The 17,251-nt window shown below is 36.8% G+C and overlaps 1 protein-coding gene across 18 annotated transcripts in view; it reads left to right on the forward strand.

Annotated features, from left to right (window-relative positions):
- The window catches only part of KIF1A (kinesin family member 1A), a 100,144-nt gene that overhangs the window by 23,417 nt on the left and 59,476 nt on the right, over positions 1-17,251 (forward strand). For all 18 annotated transcript variants that reach the window (XM_034439686.3, XM_034439687.3, XM_034439688.3 and 15 more), the window contains exons 3-13: positions 6,842-6,918; positions 7,951-8,130; positions 8,782-8,847; positions 9,473-9,651; positions 10,522-10,633; positions 11,474-11,551; positions 12,445-12,510; positions 13,724-13,741; positions 15,735-15,810; positions 16,183-16,261; positions 16,985-17,127. In XM_034439686.3, the coding sequence (XP_034295577.1) occupies positions 6,842-6,918; positions 7,951-8,130; positions 8,782-8,847; positions 9,473-9,651; positions 10,522-10,633; positions 11,474-11,551; positions 12,445-12,510; positions 13,724-13,741; positions 15,735-15,810; positions 16,183-16,261; positions 16,985-17,127 (1,074 nt within the window). The remainder of the gene's footprint in view (positions 1-6,841; positions 6,919-7,950; positions 8,131-8,781; positions 8,848-9,472; positions 9,652-10,521; positions 10,634-11,473; positions 11,552-12,444; positions 12,511-13,723; positions 13,742-15,734; positions 15,811-16,182; positions 16,262-16,984; positions 17,128-17,251) is intronic.

Below are 17,251 nucleotides of genomic sequence, written 5' to 3' on the forward strand. Positions count from 1 at the left end.
ATGGGAGGCCCCTACATGTGGATGCTCAACAAGTTTTTTTTAAAAAATCTGGGAATAACTTGATAGCTCCATAAATTCTTAAGAACAGGACCTTTGCAGTACCTTTGCTTTGGTGGCCATGCTCACCATTTTGATTCCCCTTGGCAGTTTCCTTAGCAACGGTTTTTCAGAAAGGCTTATCATTAATTCAGGACACCGGGCTGTTTTATTTGGTTCATTCCCTCTGGCCTTTACGAATATATTGTTATAAACACAATAAATTCTCCAGCATTGCACCATATGTGAGAGAGGCCATTTTACACCAGGCAGATATAAAATAAAATGAATCACGACAAATAGCAAACCTGAGGGAAGGAAGGAAGGAAGGAAGGAAGGAAGGAAGGAAGGAAGGAAGGAAGGAAGGAAGATGAGTTGGAAGAACAAGAAGATATGGTTAAGCAAATGTGCAGGAAAGCTCTTGCCTGCTTTATCTGAAGTAGGGGAAGAAAGAAAAACTCATTTCTTCAAGGGTGACCAAAAGCAAAAGTTGTGTGAATTTTGGGATTTTTTTCACCTCCAGCAGCAGAAAAACAAGATAATTGTTTTGTGGGAATAACGTCAGCAGTTGTTTCTTTTGATCCGTTTTTAAAGTTATTAAAGGGTTTTAAAAGATACACAGAATATTTTCTTTTTTCACCTTGGATACCACTTGGAATTGATATATCGGATGCATTATCTGGTTATCCTTGTTTAAGTAATAATTTTTTCAAACATTAATTCTATCAAAATTTTTAAACAATTGGATGTTGGTGTGAGTATCTTGTCATTGCTTCTGGAGTCTCTGATTTGGTTGAAGACAAATACAAAGCAATTAGCTACCTTTTAAAATTCACCTGTACTTTTGGCTCTTCCCCAGATGGAAAATTTTGTTTCTTACCCTTCAGATTGCTAAGAATGTATATCAGTGGTGATATGGGATGCCAAATAGTCATATTTTGTGTGTATGTATGTCTCTCTGTGATATCTTTGTTTGCTATGGTGAAAAATTGTTGAATGAATAAATTCACCTCTCAAATCATAGTTCAGATAAAGCTTTATGCTTTATTTCTCAGAATTCTCACATATTTTGCCTCAAACCACCGCAAAACTGGTCAAAGATACATCAATAACTTCAAGTTATAATTAGGAAAATACCAAAAATCCCTTATTACTGGAGATTTCCCCAATCTAATGAATTTTAGATGTGTTGGGAAAACTGCTGACTTCCCAAATTATCTCTTGAAATTAAAGTTGTATTTTTCTGACATCTTCAATTTCCAGCAAGTACCAGGAGAGAAACAAGGTTGGACCAGGCTGACATGAAGCATATAACTATGCACAATATTTTTATTACTAATGTGAACTTTTCGGAGGTATGGAAATAACTCCAAGTGTGAATAAGTAGGACTCCATCAACCGTTGTAAGAATCTGTCAGCTTCCTGAGTAGACCAGCCAGGAACATGACAAGATGAGCTAATTCTGCTTTATTATAAGGCTACATTTACAGAATCTTCCAAGTCAGAAAGTACAAATCTCTCACAATCCCTCGCTAGGCAGAATCCCTTCCCCTTATCTCTCAAGGTCATTCCCATATAACATTATAGCATCTGATCACAGTTACTGTTAGCTTGTTTGTATTTATCTAGTTCATATGTGAGAACTAGATAAAATGCATACAAAATTGCGTAAAGTGCATAAAAAATTGCATTTTATTTCTAAGTGTCAGATTCATAGTGGTTTCTGCACCAGGGATTTATTGTTTATGGGTATGCATACTCTGGATTGATTGGTAAATAAACTAATCAGTTTTGTCAAGTCTCTGTTAGCACAGAAACAGATAAGATGGGGAAAAAGATTTATCTAGCTCTCTCTGGAGATGTTATTGGGCAAATGTGGACATGAATGTGGAAGTGCTATTTACATTTTTAGAGCTAAATTGCTTATAATCCAGTTGACCATGCTTCTATATGTCCTGAATTTTAAAATAACACTGCCCTTTTTACTCTTTATTGTTGCTATCCTTACATGCTTTCCTCTGTATCACTTAGGAGGGAATGCCCTCCTAAGGCATGTGTGCCCCTTTGTCCTTTTCTTTTTCTTCTTTGAAAATGAACCTGTCATTGGTGCAGACTCTACATAATGAAAACAAATTCTAATTTGAATGATGCATCCTCCTCCTATTAAATTGTAATTCTTCACTCCACACCATCTTATTCTGAAAGGTCATCCAAATGATGTATAAAATTATGGAGTTGCTTCTTTTTTTAGGCTTGTCATTATTCTATGTTTCGTGCCTCTTCTGTTTAAAATGCAGTAAACAATTAAGAGAGATTGACAGAGACAATTCAGTTCTTAGATTGCCATAGTAACATTCTTGACATCAGAGGAGAAATGTGTGCAGAATTCTAAAGTGTGAATATGGTTCACCAAGAGACAAACATTTACTGCTTGAATGCCTCGCAGTCCTCATTACCATTACTTCTAAAATCAAATTGCTAGAAACAGTATCAGAACTGAAGACTGGCTGATTAAGACTTCTGCACGATGATTGCACTGACCCACTCATAACTAGCATTCCCAACTCCCCTTTCTCAAGAATATTAATAGGAGATATAAAGATTGAACCTGGAACCTTATGCATGCAAATAAGGCACAAATGGAAACTGTTGGTGGAGCCTTATTCTGGGTGTCAATGAGAGTACACTCTGCCATAGATTGCAGTTACCTTTAACATTTATACTGATAATGCAAAGTTGGCATAAGCAGAATTTGGGGCAAGAGGAATCATGTCTTTTGGAAGAAAGTTTGCAGTGTCTTTGTTTTTTTCCTAAATATGTTTTCTACAGGAGTTCATTCACTTTCCACAAATATTCTTATAGACTTAACAAATACATTAAATAACTAAGGAGATGTCACACATTTTTTCTTATCCCTTGCTCTGTGTTCAATTATTTACTAAGCATTCAGTTTATTTTCTTCTATGTTTTGCTTTTTAGGATATGCAAAACATGTTGTGCATACACCATTTTCTGCACAGAGCAGTTGTTTTTCATTGATGAATATTCAAACTGAAACACGCAGGTTTCATTCAGAAATGTGTTGGGATAGGGAATAGGAAAAAGCCATGCATATTAGGAGTGGCAAGCAGCAGCTAAAGGGGTTATTGAAAGAAAGACACTGGGAGAAATGAGGGAGAGGGGAGAAGGCTAGATAGATACCAGTATATCACACGTATCAGGGGTGAAATCCAGCCAATTCTATCCGGCTTAGGTGAACCGGTAACAGTGGCTGCGGGAGGCTCCACCCACCCGCGCAGACATCATGATGTCCCCTTTTTGTGACATTTTAAGCCTCTGCGCATGTGCAGAAGACGGCGCGCCCATGGCATGCGCATATGGGCGAACCAGTAGGGAAGGTAAGTCAATTTCAGCCCTGACACTTATAGTCAAATTGGCTGCTGCTACAACTGCTACTGTCCTTGCTTCAAGTGCAACATATCCAGCTGGCCTATACTCTCCTCCCTCACCAACCTTTCTGGCATCTGCCTTTTCCTATCTCCTTTTAGCTGTTGCCACCAGTATCTGTATATCAAGTTGATTTTTCCAACGTTGTAAGATGACCACCCATCTCAGTAAAGCCACAGTTTTTTGATATAAATTTCTTAAGTATTATATACCCCAAATTTGGAGCATATTACTTTATGAAGAATTATTGCTTATTACTGTTTTGCTACACTTCGCAAAATGCTTTTTAATCCAAAAAGGAATATTGTGGTTGATATGCATGTTTATGTTCGATGGTGAACCTATGGCACGGACAGCCCTCTTTGTGGGCAAGCGTGCCACCATCGCCAGCTGCTCTTCCGGGTTCCATTGTGCGCCTGCGTGCCAGACAGCTGGTCCAGCACGCATACGCCCCAGGCAGCAGCTTTCTTCCAGGTTCCGGCACTCCGGCACGTGCATGCTCCTGTTTCTTCACTCAGTGCCAAAAAGGTTAACCATCACTGAATCTAGGCTTATTTTAGAACCAATTTATCATTCCTTATTTCAAAATATCAAGAAACTGTCATTAGTTTTGTCATCTGTTTTTAGAAATGTCCCTAAGAACTGATAGGCAGGCTAGATTGGAAAAAATAACAAGCCCATAATAATTCAAGAATTTCTAATAAGGAATTTGAAGAACTAAATAGACTTTATGAAATAAATCCACTGATTGTAGTATATCAAAAGCAGGTCCTAAATATGATGAATTCAGGATTCATTTGTTGCGCCTCCTTGTGGCCGGCCGTAGCATGCAAAATGCTGGATGCCCCCTTCTCTTTGAGTGGGAGGCCAACTATCCATTTGTCTTTTGTTGTGATGATGGTCAGATCTGATTCCCAGTTTTTCCCAGGAGTAACTGAGAATCAACTCTCCAAAAGTCACAAAAAAGCATCATGGGCTGCATGTGCTTCATGCAGCTTCAATTCTATCTTAGACTCCTGATATAGAAGTCTTGATGTTACTTTTCCATATGTTTTCAAATGAAATGTTCTCTCAGGCAAATTAAAAGGATCACATGTCATTGGGGCATTGAAAGGGCTGATGCAAGAGTTTTATTGTTTCACTTGCTGATCTCAGAGTTATATCCTAGCATCTTTTGTAACATTACAAAGGCACCTCACAGATAATGAACATCCCTACAAAAAAGTTGCAGTAGATAATTCTACACTTGTCTCGTAGTACCTAATCCTAGATGCAATAGACCTGTGATGGCGAACCTATGGCACACGTGCCACAGGTGGCACGTGGAGCCATAATAGTGGGCACGCAACTGTTGCCCTAGCTCAGCTCTAGTGCGCATGCGTGTGACGACCAGCTGGTTTTCGGGCTTTCCGGTCCCACCAGAAGTCAGCAAATGGGCCGTTTCCAGCCTCTGGAGGGCCTCTGGGGGGCTGGGGAAGGCCGTTTTTGCCCTCCCCAGGCTCCGAGAAAGCCTCTGGAGCCTGGGGAGGGTGAAAAACAGTCCTAACGGTCCCACTGTGCAATCGTGTGCCAAAAGCGGGGGGAGTGTGGGGGGGTCATGTGCGCATGCGTGGGGGGGCAGGGAACATTGAATTATGGGTGTGGGCACACGTGTGTGCAACCCCCCCACGCTCCTCCTGCTTTTGGCACACAACGGCAAAAAGGTTAACCATCACTGCAATAGACCAACACATCTAAAAAGTACTTTCATTCTTTCTGACTTGAGAGCTGTTTTCTGCCCATCAGCCAAACAAACTGAACACAGGTAATATCAATTTAAGTTAGTAAGTATTCTTCATTTCAAGTAAGTAACTGAAATATTCTTTTGAAATGATACATAATAGGTATAGGAAGCTGGCATCCCACCCATTGGCAATTCAACGATGCCCGCAGGGCCCCTCGTCCCCACTTCTGTTACCAAAAAAGGCATTAGAGAAAGTTGGAGCCTCACATAAAGGGCTTTCCAAGAAAAAAAAGGGAGGAATTGTTAAAGGAGTAAGGCACCAGTGGTGGGTTGCTCCCGGTTCGCACCGATTCTATAGAACCGGTAGTAAAACCGGCGGGAGGCTCCGCCCACCGACCCCGACGTCACCAAAATGCTTCTGTGCATGCGGCCCCACTGCAAACCGGTAGTAAAGGTAAGTAGAACCCACCCCGTAAGGCACTTATACCTTGCCTTTGTCTTCTATGGAATAAATTTCACAAATAACTAGACAGTTGCAGATATATACATCATGAGAAATTCCAGCAGATGATTTAAAAAATGGATGGGATACCTGGCTACTTGTGATCTCTGATATGCAAAAGCCAGTTAAATATCATTATGTCTCCATTTTTCTGAACCTAGTACCTTATTTTTTTCCTATTACTTTTTCAGTAGAAATAAGGAAGAAATTATCACAAATATATCAACAAATTAAAAAATGACCTTGTGACCTTTCATTATTATATAATTAAACAAATAATTGTTAGATATACAAGATCACCTGTAGTTGAATGTGCTACTTGAAAATTATAAACGTAATTTAATCCAAAATAAATGGTTTATATTGGCAGCTGATAAACCCTTCCTCATTTGGCATGGTTACCATAACGATATTCATCTATTTGATCTTATACAGAATCAATTTACACCCAGAGAGTTACATATTTCTGCTTACTGATTTTTTTACACGTGCCTAACTTTTGATATAATAAGGATTCATATTAGGCTATTTGCTATTTAAATTGTATGTGTAAATTTATTCACTGTAGTAAATTTTGTGTATGTCTGCAGGGAAATAATCTATTTATAAATGACAGCTACTTATATTTTTCCTTTGGTGAAAAAACTTATTCAAGGAAAGGTTTGAGAACACAATATTTGAACGTATTTAGTTTGCATTTTTTTAGTAAACACTTGTTGCCTTTTCTCCCATTACTTCATGAATACAATATCTGACATTTGTTAGGAAACTTAGAGCACAATTTTTTGACTGGTCTATCTAAGAGAGAAGAGATTTATCTTACAGAAATTTGTAGATATGCAAAAACGTTGTACTTAAAAGTTTTCTTTGCATATTTGTTACTTGATTTTGCAATGCCAATTCATGATGCATCTAGCCAGTTCATATTTTACTAAATGATTCTTCATGATGAAGAATTCTTCATGATTGTTCTTGAGGGCACATGGAATGTTAACTTTCTTGGAGTTACAGGTATAATGTTTTTCAAGTTCATGTATTGGATAGCTTTATGAATTTGGATATTTCTGTTTATTGAATCAACAAATGATGTTTGCTAGTTCCTCATATAATATTCCTACTCTGCTTCTTCCTAGCTATCATTAATCCAAAGCAGCCCAAAGAGACACCCAAAAGTTTCAGCTTTGACTATTCCTACTGGTCTCACACAACTGTAAGTAGATACTAGGGCACAAAGGAGGGAAGGTTGAATCTTGGAAAAAATATGTAAATGTGGATTGGACTTTATTGGGTCATTCTGTTAACATGGGAACTCATATTGACAAGAAAAATGTATACCTACAGGAGAAGCAGTTAGCAGCAGTTTAAAAAGTTAGCAATTACTCAATTTTAAACTTCCTTCTTCTAATGTGACCAAGAACATATGCATTGTGTTCAAAATGCGTACATATATACAGATGGTGGCATTGCTGGTAAAAGGGCTAGAAAGCATTCCAGAAACAAAGCTCCTAACCTATATCCTGAAGATTTGAGCCATGAGTTATTATTAAAAAAAGTGTGTTTGTATGTATGTATGTACATGTGTACCAGTAGTCCTAGATTTACAACCACAATTGGGATTGGAATTTTGGTCACTAAGCAATGTGGTCATTAAGCAAATCATCATGTAATTTTATCCAATTTTATGTCCATTTTTACCATAGTCATTAAATGAATCACTGGAGTCATTAAGCAAATCACATGGTTGTTGAGCAAATCCATCTTCCCTAATTGATTTTGCTTGTCTGAAGTCAGTTGGGAAAGTAGCATATTGCGATCACATGACCACAAGGTGATCAACAGGCATGGAAGCACCTGAATTGTGGCCCCATGACTGCAGAGTTGGTGCTATGGTCTTTTGAGGACAGTTTGTAAGACACTTTTCCCAGTGCCATTTTAACCATTGTTAAACATAAGATTGCAAGTAAGGTATTTAATGAATTTGGAATAGTTTCTACTGGTAAAAAATATATACTTCTCTATCAATGAGAGGTATTATTGCCCTCCAAATGTTTGGATAGCAACAGTCATCTATCCCAATCAGAATGGCCAATGATGAAGGTTTGTGAGGATTAGACTAGAACATCTGGAGGCTTCAAGATGACTATATTGTGCAGAGGGAGAAAATATTTTCCCTCTTTCCTTTGTCTTCTGGTGAATCATTTCCAATCTTCCTCAGTGATTGCTGTTTCTTTTCTCTGAGCAGCCTGAAGACATAAACTATGCTTCACAAAAACAAGTATACCTGGACATTGGAGAGGAGATGCTGCAGCATGCTTTTGAAGGTTATAATGTCTGCATTTTTGCCTATGGCCAGACTGGGGCTGGCAAGTCATATACAATGATGGGTAAACAAGAGAAGGACCAACAAGGCATAATTCCCCAGGTAATCATGACAATGGGAAATAGTCAAAGTAAGAAACAAATTCAAGAAAATAATGTTTGGGATGGGAAGCATGTGAAGCAGTTCTGTTAATAAGCGACAATCAAGAAAGGGGGTGGAAGCATAAAATCCCATGACATCTTCCGAGAACAGAAAGGTGTGACATGAGTAGGATTGAGTAACAGTTGATGGAAAGGAAAGAAGGATTTATCCTTGATTATCAAAAATTCAAGAAAGAGTAGCAGTACAACGTATAGAATTGATTTATTTGGTCTCAACTAAAAGTTTTTTCATAGTAAGGAGACCTCTGAGTAGATCACTGGCTGCAATTGACCACTATTAGTTCAACAACATGTATGTTTGTACAAAAGTATAGCTTAGAAAACAATAGAAATGTTTGAGTTGCAAGATGTAGCTGCTGGGAATAGTTCCTTCTGCAATATCACACATCTCTATTAAAAAGGTTGATTCAAGATTTGGTTGGAATTTACATTTTATCCAGATCGCTTTTTTCTAATTAATAAGAAGCCTTTTCCCAAATATTATTTTGGGCAAAATATTTCTTTTTACAAACAGTTTGAAAATTTAAATGATGCAGATGGTACTATTGTTACAGAATTGTAACTTTTTTTTTGTCTTTCTCATACTATGCAGCTGTGCGAGGATCTCTTCTCTCGAATCAATGACACAACAAATGACAATATGTCCTACTCAGTGGAGGTACAGACGGCTATTTTTCAATGCTTAATATCATTTTTATACATAGTTTTGAGTTTATGATGCTGAGGTTGCAGAAATATACGAAGTTGAAAAAAAAAAAAGCTCTCTAATAATGTATTTCCAAATTCTCATATTTGTTTCATAACCTGTGTGGACAACTGTTTTATAGTCATGAATAATTATTAAATAGTTTGTCTTTATTATTATTATTATTTGTTGGGGAGGATCATTGATGCAATAATCATTCAGTGATATTACTAGAGGATGGGATCAGAATTTTCAGCCCCTTTAATATGTTCCTATTTTTGAAAGTATAAAATAAGATCACTGAGCATATTGGGAAGTAAACACACTCACTTATGCTTTTCTGATCTTGGGAGGAAATTGTACAGACAATACATTGCTTTGGTGGTTTATTCTGAGGCAGGGATGAAAAGAAAGGACAAGAATCAGGAGACAGGATGAACAAGAGCTCCTGCCTGCAAGTCTTATAGATCATCAGGGCTGAATTTTTGTTCTGGGTTGACGATGTCATATCAGTCAGTGCCCACAAGATATTTAGGGTCCTTCTGTGCTTCTCTTGCTCTTATGTTTATCAAATGAATAAGTGAATTTTGTCCTACAGGTGAGTTACATGGAAATATACTGTGAACGTGTACGTGACCTCCTCAATCCCAAGAACAAAGGAAACCTGAGGGTCAGAGAGCACCCACTCCTTGGACCATATGTTGAAGATCTCTCAAAACTAGCTGTTACTTCATATAATGACATTCAGGATTTAATGGACTCTGGGAACAAAGCAAGGTAAAAAGAACAACAAAGAGAATGTATCTCATTCTGGTATTCCTATGAAATCATTCAGAATTATTATTTTTAGTCAAGTCTTTCACAGGAATTTCATTCTAATAAAAATATCAGGAAGTTGAGTTTTTTCAAACAGAATATTTTGATAGCCCTGAGACAGGGAGCTAACCAGTGGTGGGATTGAGCCAGTTCGCACCACTTCGGGAGAACCAGTGTTAACTTTCTGAGCAGTTTGGCAAACTGGTTGTTGGAAGAAATCATTAGGGCAGAGAACCGGTTGTTAAATTACTTGAATCCCACCACTGGAGCTAACCCTAACTTAAATAATTCAAAACAAGAAAGGGTGTAGAGTATGGTCCCATGATTGGGTTTATGAAGATGTTGCTAGATAGATTGAAGACCAAGTTCTTTTGTGAGTCTTAGAAATTTAATACTTTACCCTATTGGATATACAGATTAGCAGCAATTGCTCTATACCTAGAGCAAGAAAAAAATGAGTAAATTGCATTGGAATGGAGTAAAAAAAAAAAAAGATGAGAAGCCAAGGATTCCCAGCTCTAGAGATCTAAAGGAGTTACATCTTTATATAGATCTTGTAGGGATTAAATTTTTACTCTTTTTTCCTTCCAATTTTTCTTCCTATAAAATTTATTATATTTTTTATTCATTTATATACAAGTACTATAATTTACTGTGGTAGTTTTCCATGACAGTTATGAATTCTGAGAAATTCAGTAATACAGCTGAAAGGTTCTAAACCGAGGAAAGATATTTTAAACATCTGTATACTATAAGTATTTGCTTGTTCTTATCAACTTTACTTTCCTGACAAGAAATATAAATACATACCCTGCTACTCTTTTTCAATAGGACAGTAGCAGCCACTAATATGAATGAAACCAGCAGCCGCTCGCATGCGGTTTTCAATATTATCTTCACCCAGAAGAGACACGATGCAGAGACAGACATCACCACTGAGAAGGTGAACTGAAAAATCAGTATGCATTGATATTCTGGCCAAGAGCACTCATGCGTGCAGTCTGATACCATCTCACTTGTAATTACTGTCCAGCCACCACAAAAACTCTCAGCTCAGCTGTCAGTTGGACTAAATTGGTGATACAATGAAGAGAGTAGTAAAAGGCATAAGTGCACATATCTTTTTCCCCCTTTAATTTTGGTCACATATCCATAGACAGTCTTTCTCTGTGTTGAGAAAAGATAGGAGGCTTTGAGGGAAAGGTTGGTCCAGGAGAAGCCAACACTTTAAAATATAAACAGAAAGAGCTTTGTGGGGCTTGATGTAATAGCAGTTAAGTGATAATAGATTAATACTGGAAACCAAATCTAAAGGTAAAACTAAACCTCATTTTGGATGGGGTGGCATTGCCTCAGACAGATCCTGCACACATTTTGAAGGTCCTTCTGAACTCAGGGCTCCTGCTTAAAGAGGTGCTATCCAGATTCTTGGGAGTATTATTATTGCTAAGAATTTGGGCAGTTTTAATCCCAACACAACACCTATTGTCCACTATCGTTTGAGTGTATTCCACTGTATGAGTTATCCAAGCGTACTTGGTTCATTGCCTTGAGGTTTTTCTTGATTAAAGTCGATTTAGTAAAATCTGGGATCATCCCAGAGATGGCTGTTTTCTGAATTGTGTGGTTGCTAAAACACTGTGTTCTTATTTTGTTTTTCTCAATTTTTAGACTTCCTTTAATAATATCAAATATTCCATCATGCCTAAGTGCTAGAGAATAATCTGAGAGGCAGATACTATGTTGGATATAAAGCAATATTTAATCTGTTTGCTCATTTCAGGTCAGCAAAATCAGCTTGGTGGATCTTGCAGGAAGTGAACGGGCTGACTCCACAGGCGCAAAAGGCACCAGACTTAAGGTAAAGAAAAAAAAAATACCTGGAGTAAGGGAGATATTTATGTAAATATCTTTGCTTAAGGAAGGATTAATTTTGAAAACTGTTGAATGAGATTATCCTTTGAAAAGCTATAGATTTATCTTGATAGAAAAACCTGTAGTACTATAAATCAAAATATATTGTGTAGCTCTTACATCTTTTCCTTCTTAGTGTTGTTTGTTTGCCTTTCTATGGTTGGAAAATGAAAATGAAAGAAGTGCTCAGAAAACAAGGGAAGGCTAGGCATGAAAAAATATTACATAGGATCATCTTTCCTATTATATAATTATGTGGATGAGGCAAGGGTTCTGCATGATGAAAGACTTGCCAGAAGTGTGAGAAGGGCAAACCAACTGTGATATAATTCACTGCAACAATTGTTATTCATTTACTGTTTATGTTGTCTGTATTTACTCATTCTGTTATTTTCTATATGGGACACAGTTCCCAAAACTTGATTGGTTTGTCTCAGTCTTCCCCAATCTGGTTCCTTCTGATGTACTGGGAACCCAGTTTTTAGAATTCACAACCAGCAATATTAGCTAGAAATTCTGGGAGTGCAATCCTAAAATAAAACTTTTATGGTTTTATGGTTTCGGAAGATGGAACTCTTCAGTGACATCCTAGATTGGCATACATGCATGCATGCATACATATATACATACATACATATGTAGTAGGTGTTTTATAAGAAAGAATGGCAAAATTATCCACCAGGAGCTTTGAATAAATAAAGAGATATTTGAATGTGTGATATAATTCTAAATCCTGGTGGTTCTGGTGAGTTAATGATGCAGCACCTTAATTATGTTTTTGTGCAAAATTTTTATCAAAATTCAATGCCCCACACTGATTGGGTATCCTTACTTTCACAGGAAGGAGCAAATATCAATAAATCACTAACAACCTTAGGAAAAGTGATCTCTGCTCTAGCTGAGATGGTAAGACTGATTGAGAGACGTAGAGGATAAGTAGAGGAATACAAAATTTTATTTTCCCAATTCATTTCACAGATGCTTCAATAAAAGTATTACTCAGCATTTGATTTCTGGGGGGGGGGGCATATTTAGTTTTGCTCCAAAAGTCAGAAGTCACTAATCTGCTAATGGAAAAGAAACCTTATAAAGAATTCATTCTTTATTAACCTCCAACTTCTTATGCTGTGGAAGCCTGAGAATGCAGATTAAAATATTCAAGGACTCCAAATTAAAATAAAAATTATCAAGGGCTGTTTTGAAGGTTACTTATCACTGATATATTAATTTCTATTTTTGCCTATGGAGGAACATAACAACTATATGAATTCACACCTACAGATTTGAATTAACTTCTACAGATGTGAATTCACAGGTTTACTACTTTAGAAAGATTAAGACATTTCAAAGTACCTTGATATATATGCATGTGAATAAGGAAACTAAATAAATTATAAGCATCTATTTATATTATAGATGTAGTATTATTGGTATTTATGCACATCTATATGTGTGAAGATATTCTGCAGTATGAATCAATAAGGGACTGCATGTTTTGTCCCTGCCATCAACCCTATTTTCTTTGCTTTGTTCCCTAATTTTGCTATGTTAGGTGAAGATCTAAAGGAGAACCTGATATATTTGTAGAGATCTCTTCAGTTGATCAGTTGTTGGGCTTCCACACATCCAGATAATTATTTCCTTAGCCTTAATTAAGTGCACCAAAATCAGGATGGACAGCAAACCCCTTTTAATTAGACAGGAGCCCTTCATGCAAATAACACAAGAAGGTGGCTGATGAGAACACCCAACAACTATTCTGTGACAAACATCCAGCATATCTTCTGTCTCTGAATCATCTTTGTATTTTCTCTGTTCTGCAAATGAGCAGGGAAGATATTGTGGCATCACAGCAATGTCAGATAAAAGGATATGTAGAAAATCAGGGGCTGAGTGAAGATATGGATTCTGGTCTCTTGATTCAGTCATGTCTGCTTTTGCTCTATTACTCTAAAATGATAAAATGAACACTGTTTTTGGATTATGTTCAATGTTTTTCATTGGGAGGAGATACATAATTGATACAGGGTTACAATTTAGTTTTCAGATCCAATTTATTAAAGTCTGCTTTGGTAACATAAAATCATGAAATTTTAATTGGTATCTGCTTTGTTTTCAGGATTCAGGACCAAATAAGGTAAATATCTGTGCTGGGAAAATAATGATAGGCCTGAGTGAAGCTGTTTTGTCTGAAAATTATCCATGTCCAAACATTTCACTTGAAGTGCTATGATTTTTTCTTAAAGTTTGTAAATCGTAACAGAGAAGGACTCTTATAGAACCACATCACCTTGCAGATAGTTTCCCAATTGTTTTTTGTGTTCTCATGTAGAACACATTACAATAATTTGGACAACTGTAATGGATGTGAGCCTTCGTTGCAAAATATCCTGGTCCAAACAGGGGCTATAACCAACCACAGAATCAGAGTGCTTGTGGAACATATCAGAACGAGAGTGCTCCTGGACAAATTATAACTGTCTCCTACTAGGATTAAATCTACCCATCCAGATATTTGCTTAGGACTTGTAGCCCTCTCTGGGATAGCGATGTAAAGTTGGGTATCATCAATGTACTCAGTGATGATAACCTCATTGTCCTGTTGCAAGCCAGTAACACTTACTGTACATTCCAGGGAGTTTAATTGCAAGGCTTTGGGTAATGCAATTCCAATCCCTAGAAAGATCGCCTGCAAAGGTTCCAAGTGGTCAGAATGTAAATGGGAAAAGAAAAACCATAATCAGATCATCATTTAGAAATCCAAGAGTCCAAATATAGATTGTCATCCAGTCCAGGTTCTAAGGGACAGAGTTTCTGTAGTCTAAGGGTGCAGAAGACAAACACAGATATTTTAGTGAGTGGAGCTGTTTTTGTAAATGGAGAATTGCTGCTGGCAATAGTTCTGAAATAGTACATACCGTGAATGTAGATGATCAAGGATGGAATAGACTTTGCTGTTCTCTTATTTATTCTTAGCATCATCTGGAATATAATGCAACTTTAATCTGTTGTATTTCTTCCTAATATTAAAAATGTGTTTCAACAAGCTCAACCATAATATTCCTAATAGAGTAGTGGTCAGGGTTAGGAAAAATATAATTGAAAAAGGATTTTTTAGAATCTTCCATTTTGGCTTCATTGCCTTTGAGGAATGAAACACATCAGAACAGTAGATATTGTGCAGAGACTCAATGCAGAAGAAACATAAGACCATCCATCTCACATTTTAGACACTGCGGCTATTATTTTGTATTTTAAATTCTACTGCATAATGATCTGACCATTAGATAACTTCCCACCCAAAGTGACTTTCCCCAGCCTGGTGCCCCTCCAATATTTTTAAGATTAAAATCTTGACATTATAGAATAGCGGAGATTATAAGCAGATACATGTTGAGGAAGAGAGTGTAAGCACAGCTCAATTTGAAAGGCTTAATAAAAGTTGGAGACGGATTAATAAACCTCTGATTATGGAAGAAGGAATAGAACACTTGCTCAGACTCTAGACAGCTTGAAATCTGGTTGGATTTATCAATGAAAGCAAGAGAGAACATTATTACCGGTAAGAAATTAGTATTAATGCAAAGTTAGAAATAATTACAAGATAATTTTTGAGGAGTTTATTTTGGTTAGTTCTGTGACTTTTGGTAGTAGATCATGGGGGAAATGTGCAAGTTTTGCCAAACAGAAAACTGAGTATCATTCATTTCTGTGGTGACTGGTAGCTATGTGATAACAATTCTATACTGGCTAAATTTATTTTGAAGGGTCAAATTTGTTATTTTAAGAGCAATGTATAGTCGTAGGCACAGTATGAACTACCTTATGTAAGTTGTATTAGTTTTGTTCCTATGAGAATCATGCTGAATAGAATGCAAGCCTTCCTAAACTCTGAAAATCTTAAATGTTTCATGATTGTTATAAGATGATAGTCACTTACAGAATGCACATTCTTTCTCTAGAAAAGAAACTTTTTTGGTTATGTACATAGTTGAATTTAGAGAAGGAAATTAATTTTATTTTTAAAAGGAGATTATTGCTTTTTCTTCCTTTGTATTAGGGTTAAAGAACTGTGATTCACACAGACATTAGAAATATCAGTTCAATGTTGTATTCTCTCTTTCTTGTAGAATAAGAAGAAAAAAAAGTCAGACTTTATTCCATATCGAGACTCAGTACTTACTTGGCTGCTCCGAGAAAATCTAGGTAGGTTTTTTTTCCCTCAAGATGTCGCCTACATTCTATCTTATTTCTTAGCCAAGGTCTAAATAATGAAACTCTCAAGTCTTCTGCTTGTGAGTTGTGAAATCTTCTTTTATGGTTTTCTTTATTCAGCTCCTGTTTCTATGAGTAAGGAAGGTAGTTGGGTTGTCTGAAATCTAATAGTAACATTTTCAATTCCTAAAATTACTTACCAATATTCTTCACATAAAGATGGGATGAATGTTAAGAGTCTTCTTAATTTGGGAGAGCTGGATGAATGAGCAGACAGTGCATAGGAAGAGAAAGAAGATTAACGCAGCTCAGAAAGTGGATATTTAATTTTATCAGTCATTGTGTTGTGTGTTCTCTGGGCAGGTGGTAATTCCCGGACTGCTATGGTTGCTGCTCTCAGCCCTGCTGATATTAATTACGATGAGACTCTCAGTACCTTAAGGTAGAATCTTTATAAAAGGTTTCTCATTCTTTTAATTATGAACTAGACTAAGTTTTGTGAAATAGCATTGAATTAATTGCATTATCCTTGTTTCTTCTTGAATTTTTCTTGGAGAGAAAATCTGCTTTCATAGATATTTTATCCCTTATGCTTTCATAGATATTTTATCCCTTATTCATGTTGAAAATATATATTCTACACCTAGGGCCCAGAACAGCTTCATTGCGCTATCTTTTGCTTGGCAATGCATAGGGATAAAAGTTGCATCATGGGGATAGATTTCTCTCTCAAGTTGGACTGAGGTTCTGATTGAGTTGAAAGATTGAGGAAAAAGAGAGACTCAATATGCTTTCCTAACCAATGCCTGAAGAGTCTCTCTCTAGAAGAGTTTTGTATTTTCAGGCTTAGAAATGCAAATATTGGCAGCTTGAAAGGCTAGGGTTAAAGTCCTTAGTGTTCTGTGATCCAGATTTTAACTGGGGAATGGAAGAGATAGGTGAAAGAAAGAAATACCCTCTAATCATGGGCCGGTTTTGACTGAGATGTATGGGATGTGTTTACTTACTTGATTGATCAAGAATATTTCCTGCATTTTAGGAGAAATAGCTTAGTTTTCTATGCCTGGGTAAAAGAGATAATCTTAAAATTCTCTTATATATTTCACATTCTATATGGCATTTTCAGCAGACCTTACTTTGTTTAGAATGTGTATTTTCCCCACAGATATGCAGATCGTGCTAAGCAAATCAGATGCAATGCTGTCATTAATGAGGATCCCAACAACAAGCTGATCAGAGAACTTAAAGATGAAGTGGCTCGCCTCAGAGACCTGTTGTATTCCCAAGGCCTGGGAGATATCATAGATAGTATGTTGAGTATCAGTTCTTTGGATTGGGCTAAGGCTGACCTGTGTGTCTACATCTTGTCTTTCTCAGTTTACTTCTTCTAGTTGCAGATCCAACCTCCACATGGTTCCTGCTTTCAGTTCAT

This window comes from Pantherophis guttatus, chromosome 6 (genome assembly GCF_059756535.1).
Source record: "Pantherophis guttatus breed Tessera chromosome 6, ASM5975653v1, whole genome shotgun sequence".
Classification (NCBI taxonomy): Eukaryota; Metazoa; Chordata; class Lepidosauria; order Squamata; family Colubridae; genus Pantherophis; species Pantherophis guttatus.